At 33.2% G+C, this 24,726-nt stretch overlaps 1 protein-coding gene across 1 annotated transcript in view; it reads right to left on the bottom strand.

Annotated features, from left to right (window-relative positions):
* Positions 1–2,562: 2,562 nt before the first annotated feature.
* The window catches only part of LOC129216981 (substance-P receptor-like), a 39,860-nt gene continuing 17,696 nt past the window's right edge, over positions 2,563–24,726 (bottom strand). The window contains exons 2-7 of the mRNA XM_054851204.1: positions 23,786–23,973; positions 21,316–21,573; positions 19,379–19,483; positions 16,724–16,886; positions 7,203–7,309; positions 2,563–2,699 (exon numbers count right to left, since the gene is read on the bottom strand). Of these exons, the coding sequence (XP_054707179.1) occupies positions 7,218–7,309; positions 16,724–16,886; positions 19,379–19,483; positions 21,316–21,573; positions 23,786–23,973 (806 nt within the window). The 3' untranslated portion in view covers positions 2,563–2,699; positions 7,203–7,217. The remainder of the gene's footprint in view (positions 2,700–7,202; positions 7,310–16,723; positions 16,887–19,378; positions 19,484–21,315; positions 21,574–23,785; positions 23,974–24,726) is intronic.

Genomic DNA, 24,726 nt, shown 5'->3' with positions numbered 1-24,726 from the left:
AAGGACCTGAAGACCAATCTGAGCTTGGGAAACTTTTTAGCCAAGATATATTTTACGTGTACTTTTCACGTAATGTTCCCACCATTAGCGTGCAAGAACCGGGAAGCTTTAAGGTCACTAGTCTAGTTACGAGTCAGATGTCTTACCAATCAGGCCGCCACTGCCGTTTGAAAGATTTGTCATTGCACAGTCATTAGATTACTAGGGATTACCAACCCCCTGCTTGAAATGGCTCATCATCCCCACGAAACTGAAACAGTTCCTTTCGTATCGCTCAGTAATACAAACTCACTGTTTTCGTTCACCACATGATAACTTAAATGTTTTTGCCCATGACAGAATAAAACGGTAATCTCCCAAAATGTGGTGTTTACGACAAAATCACAAATACCAATGTATTCCTTATCATCGGACACCTACTGTCTGATCACAGATTGTATGGAAAGACAAACATTCGTTTTACGGCCGGAAATGGCCGAATCTATTATTTTTTCCGATGCCAGCTTTTGCAGAAGCAGAGTCTTTATTCAAATGAGCGGAATACGTGCATCAAATTTTTACTTTTCTCCTTTATTCACATAGATTCGTCTTACCTGGACGTTTGAAAATTCTATGTAATCCGTGGTTGGACAGTACACTAATTTCAAATGATTTAGTTGAATAAATACAAAATTATTAAGCAACAAATTTGTAACAGTGCTACTCCAGTATTATTGTAACCTATTACCAGCTACATCAAATGATCTATTTTCAGCCCATTCTTGAAGTTTTAAACATCGAATTATGAAATTCAGCCCGACTAGGTACGTCATAACATTTTAACGATTTCATTGGCGGCTGCGGAGCCATCATTAGATTTTTAAAACACGGTAAGAAATTGTTATTTTGTTATATTTAGGTAATTGAGAGCAAACTATTAGAACTATAAAGCCATTCACAAAAAATATATCGATATAATAAATAAATAAAATTATGGAAAACAAAATTCATCTATAAAAATTTTAGGTCCTTATTTTAGAATCTTACTCTCACTCTTTATCTTGTTGTGTAACTTTTAACTCCACTAAAGAGTAATGATGCGTATCGAGTTTCTTTGCCTTGTGAAATAGGAGTTATTAACAAAACTTGCTGTAACACATGCATTAAATGTATTAACCGTTAAATTAGCGAGGTAATTATCGTAGATCATCTTCGCTGCACCAGAAAAATAAACCTGTAACTTTATACTTCAAAGCCCCACTTTCAGCGCGTCTATGCATTTCTCAAGTCGTAAAGAAAGCGAGCGATTTGAAAGAGTAAATTAAAATTTTGTTACATCGCTAATTGAACATTGTCATTTTTTAAAAGTAGAATGTAAATTTTGTTAAGAGGATGACCTACAGGTGGTTTCATACTGAATGGCGTAAGCACAAATCCTGCAATTTGTCCGTGTAAATTATAAACTAATTTATGTAAATAAATTAGTATTTAAATTAAATAGTTCATTCAAAGAAATGGAAACACTTGATTTTCATTTATATAATATCCAAAAATGTACACAAACAGGGTAAAATTAAGTACACATGCAAACAAATAGTAAACAATAAAATAAGAAAAAACAACGTTAAAAAAAACACAAATTTGCCAATAATAGCAGACACGTGTTTCGGCGTTACATGGGAACGCCTTTTTCAATGCATTGAAAAAGGCGTTCCCATGCAACGCCGAAACACGTGTCTGCTGTTATTGGCAAATTTGTGCTTTTTTTAACGTTTTTTTTTTTCCTACTTTACTGTTCAGCACAAAGGTATTTATTAATCAAATAGTTAACAATATCAAAGTTTTTTTTTTTTAATGAAACTTACGTATCTGCATTTCATAAACACATATTGAATAATTAAAAAAATTAACATGGATCTTTTAAATTTTAAATCCAAATTGTATGTTGTTGCAAAAGTTTTCTTCTCTGTTCCTTGACCAGAAACTTTCAAGGATACATCACTGAATTGTACTTTCCACACTAGATACACAAGTGTGCTTCTTAGCGATGTTATATCACCATGTGTTTTTTCCAATCATGCACTTCTATTTATATGTATTTCTGAAAATTGTTCATACCGGTTCCATTTATAGTCTTGGGTACATAATGTGGAGGGCGATTTTTGGATTCTCCAAAAAGAGTTTCACAATTTTAAACCCAACTTATGTGTCATTATTAAGTCTGTGTGACTTCTTCACCAGAAACGGTCATTTTGCGTCACTGAATTGGTACTTACAGCAATAGAAACACCATTATCTTTCATTCCCTACCGCGTCATCTTCTATATGGCTTCATTTCCATGTCTGAAGAGTTTTGAGAGATGTTCTTGCTAATCTTGTTCATGGTCTTGGAGGCATACCTTCGAAGCGGATTTCAGAATTCATTTTAAATGATTGTTAAAATTTTAAATCCAAATTAAATGTTGCTATTAAAATATCTTTATGTCGAGTTTTGGCCAGAAACCTTCATGTGTACGTCACTGAATTGGTACTTTCTGCGATAGAAACACAGGTATCTTTCATGCTGGGAGACGAATTCCCATCGTATGTTCTTCTAAATGGCCTCATTTCCATGTCTGTCGATTTCTGAGAGGTGTTCTTGCCGGTTCCATTTATGGTCTTGGATGCATAACGGGAAGGACTGGACGTAATTCCTGTTGTAAACGTCATTCTTGAACGTGCTAAAAGAAAATAAAAATGTATCAAAACATTTAACTAATATCATTATCAAACAAAATCAGGGTGTTGCAAACAGATTCGTATAATTTTAAACTTTCGTTTCAAGAAAAGAAGAAAAAAAGCACTAGTAACCCCAGAAAAATCTGGTACTCGAAGAACACAAATTTTGAACAACACGAAAACCTTCCTCACAAATACCCGGTTTTAAAATACACGACTTTTGAGTAATTCTCTAAATAAAGGAATAAAATATGTACTTCTTTATCTAAAACGTGACACTACACCTAAACTAACAGAGTTTCGTTATTACGTAGTAAAAATAGTAAAACGTACTGTCTTTTTTATTTTTTCGCACTTAATGTGAAATTTTGTTTTTGGTAATCTCGAACAGTACAGTTTCAAAGAACTCGAAACTAATTAAACTTGTCTTTTGGCATTACTTGCGCAACAAAATCTATATTACAATTGTAAATAGAACTGCTCAGAAAATTAATATTGTTATGACAATATTGTTATTGTGGGTATATCGCAGATTGGCAACAAACAATGCACGGTTAAAATGTTTCCTGAAATTTTGCAATAAAAGTTACCGGCCTCCATGTTGCCAGTAATTTTTATTGTAAAATCATATTATACTGTAAAATTTCACGGTAGAAAAAACGAGAACGCGGAGGCAAGTTGTAAGGATAAAGAAGAACAAATTGCATGCAGTTGTGTCCGAACCTGCGCCGCTGTGATTCGAGACCGTTTCCTTATCAAATATACCAAGTTAGCACGGGAATTGAACGGAGATGGAAAAATATATGTCTTGCACCATAAGTCACGTGGTGTACATAATAGCGCTGCAATCGCTTACTTTTCTTCGTACATTTTACGGCAATTTTTTTTTTTCTGTACTGCAAACACTCCGTTTTACAGCGAACTTTTTGAAATTCTTGCGACGATTTGTGTTTTCTTCTCAGGAAAAGCTATTTTCAATAAAGACATCTTTATACGTTGCAGCGAATAGAAAATTATCGCTAAAACCAGATAGTAAAAAAGCAATGATTTAATCTGCTCGTACCAACGATTTCTTGCAGACCAGTTTAAAAAAAAATTGAAACTGTATGGAACTTTTGGGGGCACCTTGTAAATGAGATTAAATTAGATTTGAATAAGAATTATTCTCAGAATACTATTTATCTTTCTCAAAAAACGTATATTAAATTAATTTTCAATATAGAAAAAATGTACTGCTTTAAAAGTGAAAAATAAACTCCTATTGATTTATTTAAACCTAATCATGAGAACAATATGTGTTATATTAGAATGGCTTTAGGTACCTTGTTATAATATATATTTATTTGTAACATTAGCTACATTCAGAAAGGAAGAATAAGTATATTATTTGACGGCATCCACAAATGGGTTATTATATTAAGATGATGCTCGTATAATTTATTGATACAGATAAGCAATTGGGAATATCTAATGTAAATAACAGAACTTCCACTAATTCAATACTGTCTGATGGCATAAATTTGTCACCTTTCGACGCGAAACATTATATTGTCGCCTCAGAGCAACAGTAAGATATCTTAGTGTTATTTCTGGGATTAGATATCTTACCGTTGCTCTGATGCGACGATATATCCTCAAGTTACTTGATATATTCTTGTTTTTATTGAACGAATCTCTTTTTCTTTATTAATGTATTTGACTCAGTCGAAATTGCTTGTAGCTCTGTAGAAATGTCAATCAAAAATATTTAAGCGTATTTTTATGTCTACCTGAAAAATGAGAACCATAAGTTGATTCCTGAATTAAACCAACAAAGCTTAACCACTAATCACATTTTGATCTTCATGAGTTTCTGTATCAAACAACTTTTAGAATTGACTATAATATTATTTGTTTTACAAATTTTGGAAATAGTCAGTTACAGCAAACTCCCTTTTTGATTTTGAGAAAGTAACAAGAACAGCACGTATTAAACAACTAAGTTCAACGTTTTAGAAATTGAAGGCTATTTCTGTTTTCTTAACTTGGATTGAAGTAGTGTCTACTGAGCCACTATAGACAGATGAATATTTTGACACTGACGTCAGTGTCTGACGTCAGCTTCAAAATAATCTCGATAGTGCCAATTTGTGAATTTTTTTAACACTTTTAATATCCAAAATTAATATTTAATTGGAGAAAAATTATTTTCTTTAGAGATAGAAGGGTACATTTCAGTGGGGCCTCAGAACGACCTTGGTGGTCACAGAGAAAATCTTGGCTTCCTAAAAGTAAATCTGAAGATCTGCTGAGCCATCAGATTCGTAAAAAGCATTTTATCTGAAAATACTCTATAACCAAAAAAAAAAAAATTACTGACACACTATTCCAAACATACCATATGAGATGATAAATATTTTTTGACATCAAAAGATGTTGGCACAAAATAATATTTCTCCAAATGTTAAGAAAATTCCAAACCGAAACCTATAATATCATACTATTTTATACTTTTTCACATGTTTTTTGAAAAGATTTTATAACGTTACTTTGGAACTGAAACATTTAAACCTTTGTTTTAGGCAATCAGCAACGAAAAACACCTTATTCTTAAAATTCGAATTTGCAGATAGTATTACAAACAAATGTCTGAATCTTCCAAAACTTCGCTGCTTTGATCTTTTAAAAATTTTCGACAAGTATATTTTTATTTTAACTAATATTTAAACTTTAAATTTTTCCAAATTCATTTAATTTATTTATACTTGCGTTAACTCATCTTAAAATGTAAACTTAATCTTATGCATTTTTTATAAAGTACTTCTGCTTCAGAAATAAGTAAAAACCGATCGATGGATAGGAATCCAATTAGTTGAACTTTTTCAAAGCTGAATCAATCACGCGTATTTTTCATAATTTTTTGTTTTATGTGTATAGTAATTGCTCGATCAAACATTTTTTGCATTGTAAATTAAGGAGTTTCAAAAATTTTCAAACAGTTCAAATTTTTTATTAGTGTTTTCTTAAGCTCAATCCAGCAGCTCAGTCAAGCAGCTAACTTGACATGTAGAGGGTTTATAAGCCCTCTACATGTCAAGTTAGCTGCTTTGTCATCTCATTCTGGTGTGTGGTATGGTAATAAACTGAGCTCCTTAACAACGCAATCAAAATTGTATATGTCAATAAGCAACCAAGTAAACTATCACTTGTAATTTACTGAATATACCATGCCTTGCCTTCAATCCTTGAGTTGAACCGAATTATTGCTTCGGTCACTCGTCTGGTCTACGCTAATTCTACATTAGCTACCAGTTTGTTTGGCACTCTTGGTTTCCTTAAGAGGTTTTCCATCTCCAGCTCAGTCACTTTTCTATGCCGGGCTGATGAGTGATAATTAGCACGAAACTGCAGTCCTCGGCTGGAAATGACTGAGCTGGCGGTGTATTTCATGTATTTCTGCTTTATCCCTGACTATTGGGCTGTAATTTACTGAATTATTTTTTGAATAAACTATCACTTGTTTGAGTGAAACGTGTTTTAAAACCTGTAACGGTGACAAGTTTCTCAGAATTTTTTTTCTAGGTAACATGGTGCATCTTAACACAAACATCATGTTTTCTGCACTAAATCATAGTTTTAAATCATTATTATATCAATTCACAAATGATGTTCGGGTCACTGCACTAAAATCATATTTTGAAAAATCCTAACCTATGGTTGTGGAGATAATACAGCTTTGCTTATGTGGAGAAAATGAATTCTTGTCAATCCGGTGGCTCAGTGATAGATTCAGATTATCACTATTCGAAGAAAACTTAACATCTTTATTGCAGATTATGTACATATTTACATATTGGTGATTTAGAAAAATCATTTATTCTAAACAGCAAATTACTCGCTTCCACGGAGTTTGCGCTCGTGCTCCGTATTCAGTTCCATCTCTTAAACTCTCTCAGTGTTGCCACTAATTTTTTCCATAATTTACTTACTTAATTCAATAAGCGCATGCAGCGCTCTCTATAGAAATAATAGGCGGGAAAGAGCATGGAGCTTAGATCTACAGCTTAAAAAATTGATCGTGGATGACCTTCGAAATTTTATCATCATAGATATCTGCAAACATAGTTTATGCAGGTTTATTAAAATCACGTTTTTATAATTGGGGACAATAATTAGTGCTGAAGTTTTACTTTAAGGGAATCAACATGTTTATTTTCCATGAAAATGTTAGTCTTTGGTTATTACCAAGCCAAAAAACAAAACAAAAAAAAAACCAAAAAACATCATTTGTTGCAATAATTAAGAAAAACATATTATTGATATACATCTACCACAAAATAATGATTCTAGATCAAGCAGTGAATTAAGTAATATTATTCTAGTTTCCCAAATTCTCGTGGAATATTTATTTCGAATTAATTCAAAAAATCTATACATACTCCGTTTCTGTTTGTTCATTCCGTTAGTTAGTTAGTATTTATTTATTTATTCATTTATTTTTGAAAAAAAATGATCTACTTCCTCACTCTGAAACAAAAGTTTCATCTGCCGTCATGTTGACTTCTCTTTCTTCTTTCTTTCCATCCATTTGTAGATGTACACTTATCACAGGCACAGGCAGTTGAGACAATTTCTGAAATTGTAGCGAATAGTTTCAATCACGATGATAAATATAACGGCACTCATCATCAAAAGTGCCACCTCGCGGTGTTATAGGAAGTTATTTTAGCGATCGACTGTGCGGAATGTTTGTTAATGACTTTTCGATAGAAATTTAATGCGGTTAGTAAGTCATTGGTTCGTTAGTTCATGCGAAATACTATCGATTAAGAGGCGAGAAGAATTTTAATCGATAGAATGGATAGAGAAGCGTTTATTTGCAAAGGCTGAAAGTCATAATGATGCTTGGAAATGTGTTATTTGATAAGGACAGTATTACATATAGCATAAACTAAGATAATATTTTTGAATACATGATGGTTAAATAAAAAGAATTCAAACATGCACATTGAGTAAGGCAGGTAAAGGCAGTAACTGCAGAATTTTTATATTTTTGAATCTTTGTCATCTATTGTACGTTTGTTTTACTGTACAAGCTTTCTTGTTTGGTTTCCGCTGAAAAAAGGGCGCGAAAAAAAATTTCTAATTCCAACATGTTCCATCCGTATTGTTAACATTGAATCCAGCACACATTCCTTCAATTATCTCAAAAAGTCATTTCTACAGATACTGCCGTTTACCTCCCCCACGTCAGTATAACCAAAAGCTTTTTTAAACATTGAAGTAATGTTTTAATTCTGGAGAAACAAAGATTAAAAAATGAAATGATAATGATAATAATAATACATAATAATAGTAATGTCAAAATATTTTATTGTTCAATAAACAAAAGAAAAACCAGAACGTGAATAAGTGCACCAAAATTATTTAATCAAAGGTCTTGAACCTTCGGGCTGAAATGTATAAAAAAAAAAAAACAAATATAACAAGGTTAAAAAGTACAAATTTGCAGAAAACTGTAGAACCGTGTTTTGGGGTTGCAAGAAACCTATTTTCAAGGTGAAACTGAGCTTTTGGATGAATAAACATCTCTCAAAAGCTTTTTTTCTTTTAATGACTTTTAATCCATATGCTGACTTTTGCAACAAAATCGTGATTATTTATAACCCCGATACATGTGTCTACTATTTTCTGAAAATGTGTAGGTTTATTTTAATGTTGTATTGTTATCTCTTAAAGTAGTTAACTTTTCCACAGATCGCATCCCGACACAAATCAAAGTATAAGGAAAACGTACAAGCTAAGGATTTAAAATCTTAATTTAATGCTATTTTTGCCAAAAAATTTCGCACAAAGTTAGCTTACATAACTAACTAGCTATGTAAGCTAAATTTGTGCGTGATAGAGTAAAAGTGATAAAATCTCAATAGTGACACGTCATTTCAATTTCCTGTCATCCTATACATAATAGCGAATTCACTGATCGAGTAACCCTCTGACGTCGACAACAATGAAACTCGCGCCATAGCATAAAAATTATATAATGTTTCTTGGTAATGTTTGCCATGCAGGGAAATGCTTTATTTTGACAACGCTAAACTGGATCCGGTAACTTAACTGTTTTACTGGTAATACTGTTATTTAAGGGGAAAGAAGAAAAGAAAAAGTGGTCAGAAACTAACGGTATCTACTGGAGTTTTGGGTTACTCCACCGGAGTTAAGGTTGAAATTTCAACCAATAAGTATCATCAAACAAGCAATTGCTTCGTTCAAATGTAGAACCAATTATCACCCTCATACCTTGACGGGCAATTTTCTAGCTTTAGAAGAAACGCTTCTTAAGTTTAAATAAACAACAAAAACTAATCTTTTTTCTCTTTTTTTGAGCAATCAGATGGATTATTGTTCTCACTTGACTGTCCTTGGCGTTATGCTGATTTTATCCCCCCCCCCGCCTCCCTCTGCAGAACCACCGTCGAACGGCTCCTCCCGATGCTGCTCCTCTTGCGAAAATCGTCTCCAGGTTGCGTCCATCTCCCAGACACAAACTTATGCAAACACAAACCTACACACACACAGATCTACACACATACCCAACAAACACACACGTCTACATATACAAACACCCACACACTCATGCTTACACACAGACACAAACACACGCCTACATATACACACATACACACACCCACACACTCATGCCTGTACACAGACACAGACAGTCACGCCTACACACACATACACGCACACGTATCCAAACAAACACACAAGCCCAGGGGCGGACTGGCCAGGTCGGCTAGTCGGGGATCCCCGACTGGGCCAACTGCCGAGTGGGCCACTTCAAGCCATTTTTTTTATTGAACTTAATACATTTAAATTCACAAGTAACATTTTTAAAGTGTCATTAAAAAAATAAATAAAAACATCTGATTCGTTTAATCTATGTGAAAAAAGCGTTTGGAAACAGGTTTATTTTTTTTTCCACCCTAAGCAGGGACCAAAGTAAATAGTTGAAGTACACCACGTGCGAATGCTTTCCTCTTTTATCAACTTTCTCTCTTGTTTTTAGAGCAGTGGGAGCCATGGCTCCCACATGAGGAAACTGGAGGGGGCCAGAGAAATTGGGATCCGACGCGGCCTGGAAAAGGGTCCGGGACGAAAATAACGAGTTAAAAACTCATATTTGTTCGTCTATTAACAACAATTGAAGGCGCCTGCACCATTAGAGAAAGCCGGCCCCAGCAATGCTATAAATGTGTGGGTCATGCTTTGAGGTGTTGATACATGAGCACGAGCTGGGGCAAACACAGGGGGGGGGGTTGCAAGAGGGGACACCTGTAGGCCCGGTTCCGAAGCTGAAGGCCCGAGATTTTTTAAATGATGGGTGAAATATATGTTGGGACGTAGGGGGTAAACAAGATAGAGGGGGCCCGTAAAAGTCATTTGTGACGTGCACCAAAATTTCTGTGCACGCCCCTGGTATTCACTGGTTGTGACAGATTCAACTAAATGCTGTCAGTTATCTAAATATTTCATTGGTCTATTGTAAATTATCGCTATACAGTATTTTCATCTCGAAAGCGCGTACAGGAAAGCTAAAGCAAGTCTGGACTACGATAAACTGAATCTGAAACAGGACAAAATTTGACTTCGTGAGATCTTCTAAACATAGGTGGATTTAGGACTGAGCTCCGGAGGGCTGAAGAGAGCAAGGTTTCTTTCTTTTTTTTTTTTTTTTTTTTTTGAGCTACATTAGTTAAGGAGTAATTTATCAAAAGGGAACATGTTCAATTTTTAGAAAAATTCATTTTATGATATTTTCTAAATCTTTCACACGACCTATATCAAATCACTTACTCTCCAGAAGTGCAAACGTGGAAAATCCTATTTTATTTAAGGGTAAAGCGTGACTTTTAATCAAAAGGTAACAAATCCGTCCTCTGACGTTTTATTTTGAACAAAATGTGACATCTTCTGAAAGAATCTATAGTACGAAGACTTTTATATCCAAAGAAACACATGTCCAAAATCCTCAAATTTTAATCCAATTCTTTTAGGTTCATGTACTTCTACAAGAGAATATCAGAAGGAGAAATATTAGGGTTTTGGTGAAATTGGAATTTTCAACATTCAGGTTTTCGTTCAAAAGGCACATATCCAAAATTAAGATGGTGATATCTACTTGTTTTTTTTTACACAAACATTTCTTACTCTGGCCCATGATTTGCTGTGCTTTTGTGCTCAATTCTGTACCCAGAGAAGTTGATAAACTATTCTGCTCTTACCTTAATTCGTTTTTCTCACCTCCTGAACATTTTTGGAAAATGGATATGTTCCCTTATATAAAATAGTCCTCAGTTGTAATCAGGGCTAGATTTATACTTAACGGGGTACCTAAGGTATTTCAGATATGAGGTTCCATTGTAGTCTAAAAGTCACCAACCATACTAGCCTTAAGTCTACAATTGAGGACTTTGATGCAAGAACCAGGAGACAAATGTAAGATCAGTCCTCTGCTTTCTAGTAAATAATGTGGGAAAGATATTAGACTTTTTACCGGACACTGATGTTATTTGTTGGTCTTACCAAAAATGAGTAAGTCTGGACTTACTTAGTTCTTGGTTCTTCCATCAAGGCCCTCAATCGTGTGTTTCAGATTTAAATATCGAAAAATTGCCAGACAAAATCTTCGAACCTCCGCCATTCCCTTAAAGTCCCTAAAGATAGCCTAAAATTTCCCTTTTTGAAATTTTCGTGGGCGAGCTCCATAACCCTTTTATAAGCACTATAGCCAAAAATTGATTTTAATTTCAGAAAAAATAAATGCCCCCAAGGGAACCAGTGTTTCCCCCAGACCAAAAAAAAAAAAGAGGGCAGTACGCTTTTAGATAAAAGGGTACTGTTTAGGAAAGTTTTGTAAAATAGAAAAGACACTTTTTTCACTTTTTGGTTTTATTGGCGCATACAATGTTATAGTAATTATTTTTAAATTATTAAAAAGCTTTTTGATGTTTAGTTTCAAAAGTAATGCAAAAAATATTCAGATATATTCTAACCAGATTTTGTAGATAAGTTATTGAGACGAAAGAGTGACGTTTTAAGGACAGGCTTATGTGAATCTTTAGCTTTTGAAAAAAAAGCTTTTGCGGAGTTTTGTCGAAACTTTTAAGGGACAAAGAGGACTGATCAAGTTAAGGCTCAAAAGTTAGCTTAAAAGCGGAAGGGCACAGCCTCCTCCTGAAATATCTGGGTGGAAACACTCGAGAAACCTGTCCCCTTTCCTTTTACTGTTTTCAAACACATTATAAAACTATGTTTTTAAAATTTCAATGTAGAAAACTTAAGAAAGAGAGTCGCCGGATTCCCTATAGCAACTAAATGCAGCTTAAAATTGGGTAGCGTATTTTTCAGTTTTTAAATGCTTCTAAATGAGATCCCTGAGCCTCTTACTCTCCTCAATCGTGACCAATGATAGTTCTTCGTATTTTAATAGTTCAAAGTCGAAATGTTTTCACAGAGTGCTCCCGATGTTTCCCTGTTTCATTAATTTTACAAAGGGTAACCTAAAATTGCATTTCTAAAACTTTCCATTGCGGAGAACTTCTGGGAAGAGCCCTCGATATTCTATTATAAACAAAGATAGCCAAAAATAGACTTCAATTTTGAAAAAAAATAAAAGTTAAGAAAACAAAATCGTGGGGGAACCCTTTCTTTTTCCTATCTTTAACGTTACCGAAAATTGTAAAATTACGCTTTTTGACATCAACTTTGAAAATATTGCTAGGAAGGGAGCTAAAACCCCTTCTTCCGATTCTTTTCTCCTTATGCGTATACAGATCAACCAATTTCGAAAAATGTCCGGGGAATTTACCTGATTCCTCCCTTTCCTCGTGTCCTATGTTGTCAGTATAGAAGCTTACAGACGTGCCTTTTCAGACTTATAACAATTTGTATCCTTTGAAGGCACATAAAAAATGTGTAAGTGTTAGCTTTTTTTTACGTCTCACAATTTTCTTTTTTTAGAACTTTAAAACTTGATTTAGAAACTTAAAGGAAAATAGGAACTATAGTGGTAGTTTAATGTCTTTGTTCGGCTCGGAAGAATCGAGATTCGGTACTGGTTAATTCAACTTTCTTAATTTATAGAGGTGGGCCAAAATACTCTTTTGCCGACTGGGCCAAAGTCAGCCAGTCCGCCCCTGCACAAGCCTACATATACACACATACACACACACATACCCACATAAACACACACGACGACATATACACACTCGTGATTGCGAAAAACATAATTGAAACTCAAAATATAAAAATTCAAATTTATTTTTTTTTCGCGCACGCCCTCGTATTGTAATATTTTAGATGAAATCGCCTAAAACAACTTTTGCGTAAAACTTTCATGCTGTTTTCTTGAGTTGTATGAATTTCCCTGCCATGGTACGATATGTTGAAACCGTGTTCTTACACAAGCATGCATAAAAATAGAATGATTTACACGTATACGCATTTTCTACATGAAATTATCGTAAACTTAAGTAATATGGAATCCCACTCGCCGTGAAAAAGGGTATGATATAAAGTGTGACTTTACTCGAAAAACTTGAACGTGGTACCAAAATATAAACTGCTTTTATAAAACTTGCTTCCTTAACTTCAAAATTGTACTCTTAATCCCTTTTTTTTTAAATCTAAAAACGCTGTACCTAATGATTCTTCATTCTATAATTTCAGTCTGCTCACCAATGCACTTCTACGCGACTATATAGCGCAAGTCTAGTAACATACGTATTGCCTATTTTACTACGGAAACGCTAACTATTAGTTACCTTATGCCCAAAACTTAAGTAAAAAATACAAAAAATAAAAAAATAATTTGAATTTTGACATCTTGAATTCAAATTATGCTTTTCGCAATCACGAGTGTGTGTATGTAGGCGTGTGTTTGTGTGTGGGTGGTATGTGTGTAGGGGATATGTGTGTTTGTATCTGTGTGCTGGCATAAGTGTGGGGGTGGGTATGTGTATGGGGGGGTATGTGTATGTGTGTGTAGGCATATGTGTTTGTGTCTGTGTGCAGGCAGGAATGTGTGGGTAGTTGTGTGTATGTGTGTGTATGTATGCGTATGTGTATGTCGGCATATGTGTTTGTGTCTGTTTGCAGGCATGAATGTGTGGGTAGTTGTGTGTATGTGTGTGTATGTATGCGTGTGTGTTTGTGTGTGTATGTGTTTGTGTGTGTAGGTGTATGTGTGTGTAGGTGTATGTGTGTGTAGGTGTATGTGTGTGTAGGTGTATGTGTTTGTGTGTGTGTGTATGTGCGCGTGTGTGTGTAGTTGTGTATGTATGCGCGTGTGTGTAGGACATGGATGCAACCTGGAGACGGCTTTCGCTATAGGTGCAGCATCGTGAGGAGCCCGCCTGTCCACGGTGATGGTGCGGAGGGTAGCGGTGGGAAAATAAAATGATAGGACATCAAAAACAGTCAAATGAAAGCAATAAGCAATCGTGATTGCTCAAAAAAATTAAAAAAACGAAATATGACAAATATTTTATTTTATCTGATTTAGATTGTTCCGCGATTTAAACATTTCTGTATTTAGGCATGTATTTTTAAAAACATTTATCGAATCTTATGATTTGTAACAGAAGGAAAACGTTAATTGAAAGTTCACTTTTCTAAGAAATTAATCTCAAGGATGAAATTTAAAGTCAACTTTTCGCTTTACAAATTTTCGACTCCCCTTTCTCATTGAGCAAACAGATTGCTAGGAACAGATTTGCGTGTCAGACAAGAAAATCACTTTTATCGATTCATCGGAAGTGACATTTAAAACCACTAATAAACCTGCTCGTTGGCGGGATTCCCAGAAACTGTCACTTAAACTTTCATTTAAACTTTTAAAAGTCACTTAAACTTTCTTGGTATCTGTGCTATGAGAGATGCTAATAGGTAATGAAGTTACAGTTCAATTCTTAAAAGACAAAATCAAGGTTCAGATTTTCAGAAATTTATTGAACTTAAGGCAATTGAATTATTTCCCTTTAAAAAAAAATAGATTCGGAAAGATGGGTTGAGAACATTCGGCGAGTTACTTCTTTTCTGAATTTTGACTTATATTTTTTCCCTTAAAAATAATCTTAAAAGTCGTTCAGTCGTTGGTTTTATTTTCGCTTCTGACTTCACAAGTGAACAAGTCGATAAGATTACCAGAAGGAGTTTCAAGAAATCATCAAAATTTGCCAAATGAATGCTTTATAACTAACACTTCTCGTTCCGCTAATAATTGCTTGCCATCAAAAATCACCAACAGGTGATACATGCCAGTAAAAAAAAAAACAAGCGCCCTGATTCAAAATGGCTTTCTTCACTTGTAACGTCTCACGATGAAACATTTTGCTTTAGAAAAATGACATTTAAAAAAAGTAATTTAAAACTAAATGTTGAAACATTCAAAAATTTTTTTTAGCTCCATGCTTTTCTTATTCTAATGACTAAAAGTAATACTTTAAACTGAAGGAAACACCCACGTTTTCAAGCATCATATTTGGAGTGTAAAGAAATAAGTAAAACACTGGTTGACCGAAAGTTTCTTCAAATGATGTTAATAATAGCTGGTTAACATTTTCCTTACTTCCACAGGAAGCGAAACTGATGTCGTGGAGCAAAACTTACAAAATTAAATGAGTTCGATATGCATGAGAGAAATAACTATAAGGTAAAATAATTAGAAAAAGTGCAATTAATTTTATTAAAAGGATTTCTGAAAAATTATTTGTATTTAATAATCCTTTTTTGTTTAATAATGTAATAAATAAGTGACAATTTCTTTAAAAAAGCTCCCTCCCCTCGCTCTTAGTTAATAAGAGAGGCACGAAGTATCGATCTTTTTTCCCTTCTTTTCTTGTTTTAAGAACAGTTTCATGAAACAACTTACAAAAATTAGAAAATCTTAGCAGGCAGGAAGCACTTTTGGGCGCCAGACAAATTATTCCTCAGAGCTAGTTGCTCCAACCTATGAAACATGGTAGCTTCATAAAGATTCTTCAACTGAAAGAAGAAGTCGCCGAGGAATTTCTTTAGACCGTGACCCCAATCTTTACACATAAATGGCTACTTCTGTATGTATGCATGTATGTATGTCCGGGGTAATCTTCAAAACTACTGAACCGATTTTAACCATTTTTTTACCATATATAGCTACATAATCAGGGAGCAATTTAAGCTATAATTTATTCCTAAAAAACTTAGTTTAAAAACGTTATGATAAAAAACAGTAAATGTCATGCAATTTCCCCATTAAATGATTAAATATAAAATCCATTGTTACGAAAATTCGTTGCCTTACAACAGCAATACTAAAAGTAATAGTGAAAATTTTGAATCAAGGCTTCTCTGGAGCAAACATGAGTTTAAAGTCATTTAAACATTCGGAAACTACTTTTTGCATACTTAGGGAAACATAGTAGATAGCTTTTTTTTTCTTTTGTTTGTGTGTACTATTTAATTAAATAAAGCACACGGTTTTTTTAGTGATCTTTGTTTTTGTTAGTTCATATTATGGAAATTCTTCAAATTTTTATGTGCTTCAATTCGTGTTTTCCGTTTCTAAATGAATACTCGTTCGTTCTTTATACTTATTGCTATTTTACTTTTATGGGTAAGAAAGAAGCTCGATTTTTAATTACGTCAAAGCGGTGTGTTTTGAGTTCTTTCAGTTAAAACAGAAAACGTAAGAAAGTAGCGATTGTTTCTCACAATTATTTCTGACCCCGGCAACGCCGGGAATTTTTCCAGGTTAAACATAAAAGTCATTGCTGATGTGATTAAAATTTTGAATTTGGCATTATGTAAACAGATACTGTCCCATACAATCGATTTTACTGGAAAAAATTGACACTCACTATTAATGCTCATGACAGTAACCGTGTTAAGAAAGATTGACAAAAGTTTTGCAGCTGAAGATTGTGAATTTTTCTTATTCAGTGCATCGTAACGATTAACCTGTACAAAAGCTTACATTGAAAACAATATGAAATATAACACGTACCTGGTCTCGAAAATCTTCCTCTTTGTAAACCGCATCCGAGAACTATGCAAAATCCTTCCCGAAAGGTTTTATTGAAGCTTCCATAGATAATAGGATTAATGAAACTGTTGGCATAAGCAATGTAATATGAATACCAAGCAAACTTCAAAAGCCATTGGGGAATCTGTTAAAATAAAAAATAAAAAACTTAAGAGATTATACGTCTTTATCTCGCCCTAGATTCATCAATGTTTACTTGTACTAAAAAAGTTAGATTGAAGAAAACTAAATTATAACAAAAATAACTTCATTTCGTGGATTTTACAGTATATTCAGTACACAGGGTTGTCTCAGCAAAGCCACTTAACCTCTAATGTGCTGGATGCTTCGCTTAGAGTGGTTGAAGGGGATATTTCGATAATTGGGGATCTGGCGCGGTCGTCTCATTTTTGGCCTAAAAAATTTTATTTTGTTAACCTTGCTGATTTATAGCAACCCTATGTGAATAGATGTTTCGGATCTCTTTGTTTAGATTTGCGAAAAAAATACTTCTCGCGTAGGCGTTGGAGCCAAAAATTGACGCCAATGAAGAAAGATCGTCAGATTCCCAATTATCGAAATATCCTCTGGCTAAAAATTGTGTAAAGAACTATACTTCAACTTCATATAGGTTTGTGAAAACGGATAGAGAATAGTATAATGCTATACCCGGTGCAAGGAAAATATTGCTCAGTAAGCCATTTTAATGCTCCACATGCCTGAATTTCACTTATAATGCTCGTCGAAACTTTTTATTCAATCCTCATAAATAATCATGTGCAAACACACATGTTTACGCTTGTGGTAAAGATCTTTTGTTGTAAATCGGATATTATACATCACATTTTGCTACATCATTTTCAAAACGCATAGGTCTTCAAAGTTTAGTACTTTGGGACGTTTAATCCTAGTACAAGCTACGTAGTACATTATCGTGTTGAGTTTGTGTAGTCTTACTGTAACACCTTGTACAAGTATGCATTATCATCTTAACCGTCAAATACTTAAAGAATTGCAGCATGCAACAGCTATGTCATTTTCAAGACATATTCAAGCATTTTTATTTACACTTCTTAATATCGTATTAACATGTCTATATCAGGTTCGAAAAAAATCTTGTTGCATTTACAGTCTCCAAACTTGTCAATTTATGTGTCATGGAATACTGATTTGAGCGTCTGACAAGCTTTGGTGTCACTATCGTTTTATTTAAAACGAGAAGCTTTCTTGGACATTTCAAATTGTATTTGTTACCTCTAATAATATGTTGATCAGAATAGTTTAAAAGCTTACTTTAAGAAAAGAAAATTATGAATTTTTTTTAAAATAAAAATCACTTAGTCAGTTTGGTAATTATGTTTTACGAAAATGTCTATTGTGCGGTCAGTAGATTTTTTTTTTTTTTTTTGATTAAAAATCGTTTTTATTGTTAAAACATGGAAGTAGGAAAACGATTCAATATTTGCGACAGGTATTTCAAAAGTTTTAAAATTAGAAATGTTTTAACAAAGTAGCAAAACTAAAATGCGTGTGTCAGTATTTTTATTGGATACGGTTTACTAACCTCCCTTTTTAAACAATAATTAAAATAGATAAGAGATTAATTTCTATATGTGTCTGCAAAGAACAAAGATCTACTTCAATAATTGGTATAAAATCAATATCATAAATATTTAATTTAGAGCATTTATTGCATTATTTTGTTCTAAAATAAATATAAATAGCGTTTACGACAAATATTTTTGCATAGTAGATGGTGCGTAAATAATCATAACGAAATGCAATGTTTCCTTGCAATTGTCTTTATTGCCTCATTTAAGGTAGACAAAAAAAAGCTCTAAATATTATTTTCTTCAATATTCATTGCAACTTTCTAAAACTTTAGACGATTACAAAATATGACATAAATAACACGTTATGGTTACTTATTTGTTGAAAAAAAAATTCTATGGGTTTTGTTTTAATAAAAATCCATATTTTTAGCAAAAAACGACCATTTCCTTAACACTTCCAGTGCTTTCATTTTTTCATAATTTTTTATGCTTACCTCTTCGTTAGACACCGGAGAGTAATATGACCCTCCAATGTAGACATAAGTAACTAAAAGCAGGTTTCATATGGGTAAATGTTTGAAAATTTCCCCGCAAAAACGTGCTTTTTGCCCCTATGTTTAATTGATCATTATTTCAAAACCATATACTGCATTTAATTTGTTTTTTTCGAGGTTTATATCACAGTAATTTGTTCAATGATCTTTTTTGCAAAGTTTCCCATCTTTTTAGCTAATATTTTTTTTCGCTAGAGTTGTTGGCGTAAACAAAAACTTTGTAAACGTGGTCATGAGAAAATCAAGATAGAAAATGTAAATTTCAATTATAAGCAGTGCATTTGAGTTTAGTAAATTTCTTCGAGTTTTCTTAATAATTCATCGGAAAAGGAAGTTTTCGATTTAGAAAGAACACTGGGGCTCTTTAAGTTTCTCAAAGTCTCAAACTCTTTTTTTTTTTTTGGAAAATTAGAGTGTTTGCCTACCTTAAAACCGTACAGTAAATGTGATGCAATGCATTGAAATTATTTTTTCATTCATGCATACATTTATTAAATTGAAAATCAGGTTAACTAGCAGATTAAACGTACCTGCGTGTCTGGGTTATGTCCGTACGCATAATACAACACCATAAATTGAAATGGGCTCCAACATACAATGAATGCTAGTAGAACCACAAAAACCATTTTAATGACCTGAAAAAAGAAACATGTGGCAAATTATTAAGCTAGAGATCTGATAATAGTTGCAGAAAATGCCTTTGCTTAAAATTGTTTCATAAATGTCATTCCTTGATGAGTAGAATGTTTAGTTTATTTCGATTTATTACTGAACTGCAATTGAGTAGACTCATTAGTGAAAGGAAGTACAGGTACCTAATATCATTCGAACAGTGAAAACCCTATAAAGTACATATATTTGTATTCTGCAATCGATTTAAATGTCTCTGATGTGCGTTGTAGATCACTGAAACTTTGATTTTGTCAGTTGTAAATTCAATGGCAAACATTTCTGCAACAAATAGAGTTGGCTCTCTGTTTAACGAAGCTCTATTTAACGTCTTTCTCTATTTAACGACGGCTTATCACGATCCCAGATGGTCCACCACTGTCGTGTTAAAAGCATTCTATTTAAGGACGCTTTCTACTTAAGGACGATGTTTTGTGGTCCCTTGAAAGTCGTTAAACAGAGAGCCAACTGTATGTAACATATCACGCAAAATTAAAAATTAATTATGAAAAAATAGATAAAATTTCGGAGGTTTTTAAATGCATTTCTTCATCCATGAAGAGATGTAAATATAAAATGTAATGCACTTTTATATTAAAAAAATAGTATTAAAACGAGCTAATGTGTGCATTAAATGACTTACCTTTACTCCAATTTAATGTCATTTTCTCATTATTGGCAGTTTTAATGTAATTCAATAGTTTACTCTCTAAATATCAACAATAGTGGCCAAGTTGAAATCAGATTTAATTTTTTTTTTTGAATCGCCAAATTTGTCGCCAAGTTGGTGACAATACTTGGCGACCAAAAAACTGGCGATCTATCGCCAAGTGTCAGCCGAATTATGACACCACTTGAGTTTACATCGAAATTAACAATGATTTCCCCCCAAAAAGGGGCAAAAGACACCCTTTAGAGCATCCAAATGCAACCAAAAAGGGAGGTGCACAACTACACTCCACTAGGAGTCTACGTACCAAGTTTCAACTTTCTAGGACATTCTGTTCTTGAGTTATGTGACATATATACACACATACACACATACACACATACGCACATACATACGTACATACAGACATCACGAGAAAACTTGTAATTAACTCGGGAATCGTCAAAATGGATATTTCGGGTGTCTGTACGTTCCTAGGCATATATCCACGTGTGGTCTGGTTGAAAAAAAAAACTCAACATTCATTCGGGGGTGAGCAAAATGGAAATTAAGGCCGATTTTTGAGTGAAAATTTTTTCGCGAATACAATACTTCCTTTTTTGTAAATGGAAGTTAAATTTGATCTAGTTACAATATCTGATTTTAAGCAAAAGTCATTCATGAAATAATTGCTCTTTTAGAATGCTGGTGGAATTTTTTAATTATTAACTGAACCACAGATTACAGTTCAGGTTAGATTATGGTACTTGTTCGGACAGGGCTAGTAGTAAAACTTCAATGAAATTTCTCAACGTATATTTCATTCATTTGTGGGGGATTTTCATAATTTTTATCTTAATTCATGAGTACTGAGTAGAAATTCATAAATAATCTAATTAAAATAATAAAAAATGATTAATATAGGAGAAAAACAAATAAAAAATAAAAGAGATTCTCTCTTTTTTTAATGTTTGCGTTACAAAGTATACTGCCTAATCCAAGTGAAATGAAACTTTGATGCTACTTACATACCATACACCTGCAAATCTTACTATAAGCTGTGAAATATTGATTCCAATTCTGCTGTCAGTTTTGTAAAAAAAAAATTTTCTTAATTTTATAAAGTAGAAATACTTCAAGCGCGCTTACTTTCTTCCTTGCTCTGGATTGACAATTAAGATTTGCAGCATGGCGTTCCCCAGGTACTTCTGATATCCATAATTTCCACAGAATAAGGGAGTAAGCTGTGATCATGATGGCTACAGGCAGGAAGTATAAAGTCAGGGTGACAACAATGTAGTAGATGGATTTTAAGGGCTCGTAGCTTCTGCAGTCTTGTATTGATTCGTCGTAGTAGTGCTCTTCAGGCCACAGTTCCCAACATCTTGGTTCAAGAAAATTATGCCACTAGGGAAACATTTAAAAACATAACAAGTTAGTATTTTGGCATGTCATTATACAGATTTCTTTGAGTAAATACAGTAAATAGAATTCATGAACCGTGGTGACTTCTAACGATTAAACGTTTCTCGGCAGTTTTAATTCATGACACATATTTGTGACACATTCTTTTATGCCAAATTTAAAATCGCATCAATTTCAGCATTCCAACGTTTGACTGTCCCATCGATAAACTACTGGTACAAAATTATTACATTTATTTTTTAATAGTTTTATTTCAGTATCAAATGTATTGTAAGGATTTTTAATGAGCATAAAAAGGAGAAACTTAGAAGACGATCTGTTTAGACAAAAAATAATTGTACCTTAAATTATAAATTTGTTTCTAATGTGGAAAAAAAACCTAAAATACGTAAATTACTTAATAGTAATGGCTCTTTTAAATTGATTACCTCTTATTTTACTGCTGAAGAATTAAATTTATCGCATTTTTCTAATGTCATACGAAATTACAAACTCTTACACACAAGGAATGAAAATTAAAATGCAGCAAGAGAAAAAAGTTAATATCTCATGAACAGATGTCTAACTCTCCAATATCTTTTCATTCCAGAGTCTCTACAGAGAACCGAGCATCCCTTCAAATTGCTCTTGTCGATGATTTATTCACACATATACTTGAGGCAGTGAGAAGCAATGGGATATAGGTGCCAAAATTAAAATTTTCGAGAGCACGTCTGTAAATAGTAGGGGAACCAATCCTCTGTTTCGGGGCGAGAGATCGAACTAGTATCCCTGGTTGCTGATACTATAAAGCAGGGTTTCGAAGGAAAAAAAATCAGGATCTTCTTGGGATCTGAACTTTAAATGAGTTTTTCTCAAAACTTTGAAATCTCCACTGACATCCTTTTGCTTCACACTGCCACATTTCTGCTTTAACTGCTTTTTCTTATCTAACATGAACTAGTAAAATAATCGTCAATCGTCGAATCTGAAACTCTCGTAGACGCGTTTTCTGCCTTTCATTTTCGTAAATTTATCAAACTGCATTTTCCGTTTCGTTACAAATGGTAAAGTGTTAGAAAACCCCGATTTTGATCCCCGTCTTGCTTTAGGAAGAGCTACTTGATTTTCAGAAAAAGAAAGCAAAGTCGTTGTGTACTTATTGCCTAATATTAACATGCTGAACACAGTTTCCTCTGTACTATTCAATGTTTACCAGTTAGCTTTGAAAGACCACTATGATGGCAGTTTGCCATCAAAAGATTTACATCAAAAGTAAAGTTCGTAATAATATTGATAACTTTACAAAACTTTGTATGGCGCTGAATATTTGGTAGGCTAATGAGCTTATATAAATGAGTTTTGTGAAAACAGTTTACTGGTAAAAAAGGAAATATGCATTATAAATCAGTATTTAAAGCCTTAAACTTTACACGGAGAACATTAGGAAACGCATAGTCACCTAAAAATAGTTCTAATATACAGTTAACCCAGTAAAGGTTACTCTTTCAAACTGGAAGGTGAGCTGGTTGTTGAAACCTACGATAGCCATCTGTAATAATATATCCATCATAGTAAATCCGTAGACACAGAGGTTTATAAAGAAAGTTTGATTTCGTACGTAGAAACACTGGTGCTTGCGGATGTGGTATGCAATTTTTACTGCTTTGCACATCCAACTCATCTGCCAGCATAAAACCATTATTTTTTCGGGATTTCTTTTGCAATGCATAAGACCACTATTACAGACCACTAAGACAAAATTTTACATGGCATTTCAAACTGTAAAATTACACATTTTTCCATGGGTCTGTTGCTTTATATGACATTCAATATATGATATCCATCTAAAACACATTGAATAAGAATTATTTGTAATACCTATAAATAAAACTACACATTTCTAAGATCATCAGGGACAAATATCTCAATACACTGGACTGTGGACAAATTTGGATAAACGGATAAGTGCATTTTCATAAGAGTTTTGCTTTTCCTTGACCATCAACACATTTTATGATTCGGACCAGTTATGCTTTCAGATTATCTAACAGTTAAAACAGTATTTTACAATTCACAAAAGGTATTTATATTCTTAGTTTTCTAAATCTGCCCTTAACAAAGGAGTATTGTAACATGATTTATCATTTTAAACATATTTTTCGTTCTAGTTTTTGTGAAATAAAATTCTTACAGTAAGAATGGAATATCTTACCTTAATTACGACATGTTTCTTGATTATTAAAAATGGTGTAGCTACTATTATGGATAATATCCAGATACATTTCATAACAACTGATGTTCTCTGCTTCGTAATTCGTACTTGCATAGGGAACATCACCGCCATAAAGCGATCACACGAGATGGCAGAGAGCGTCAAAACACTACCTGTGAGACAAGTCACTGGAAAGAGAAATTGTTAAAAATAAGAACTTTTTAATCTCAATTGTTAAAATAACATCTACATGAGAATTATTATGAGTTTAAGAGCCATTCCGCCGTCACGTGCGGGACAATGAGACGCTTAAATTTTACCAACATTTTGTCATACCTCTAAATGATTTAATTAAACAGGGGGAATTCACATTTTTAACCTTTACATTTGATACAAAGAAATTTCGGACACAGTTATATTTTTATTAAATAATTTTGTTATTTAAATATTAATTTATTTACATGTGTCAAGTAACTTGATGTATGAGTCAGTTAATATTTTTGCTCTATTATTACAGCAATGACAAAATAAATGGTGCATTTTCAAAGCAAATGTTTATATATATATATATATATATATATATATATATATATATATATATATATATATGGCCATTTCATGAAAAAGTAGTCACTTTGTCCGCAAGTAACGATTAATATATTTGATTAAAAGATAATAATATTAAATGGTAATGAAGAAATCTTTTGTTTAAAGAATCACACAAAAGTTTGTAATCTGTTAAGCAGTAAAATTTTGTTCTCATTATTCTTTCAGATTATTATTTTTAATGAAATATATAAAGCGTCACGCGCGGGACAAAATTACCGTTTTTCGTGGAATTACCTTAAAGCTGTTTGTGATAGGTGTTATTCTGTCCTTATTAGGAAACCATGCGATAGTGTAATGATGAAAAAAAATAGTAGCAAATGAAACAGCATAGT

The sequence above is a fragment of the Uloborus diversus genome, chromosome 2 (assembly GCF_026930045.1).
Source record: "Uloborus diversus isolate 005 chromosome 2, Udiv.v.3.1, whole genome shotgun sequence".
In the NCBI taxonomy this organism is placed as follows: Eukaryota; Metazoa; Arthropoda; class Arachnida; order Araneae; family Uloboridae; genus Uloborus; species Uloborus diversus.
Note: the sequence above shows the minus strand (reverse complement) of the source record. Positions and strands in the feature narration are given on the sequence as shown.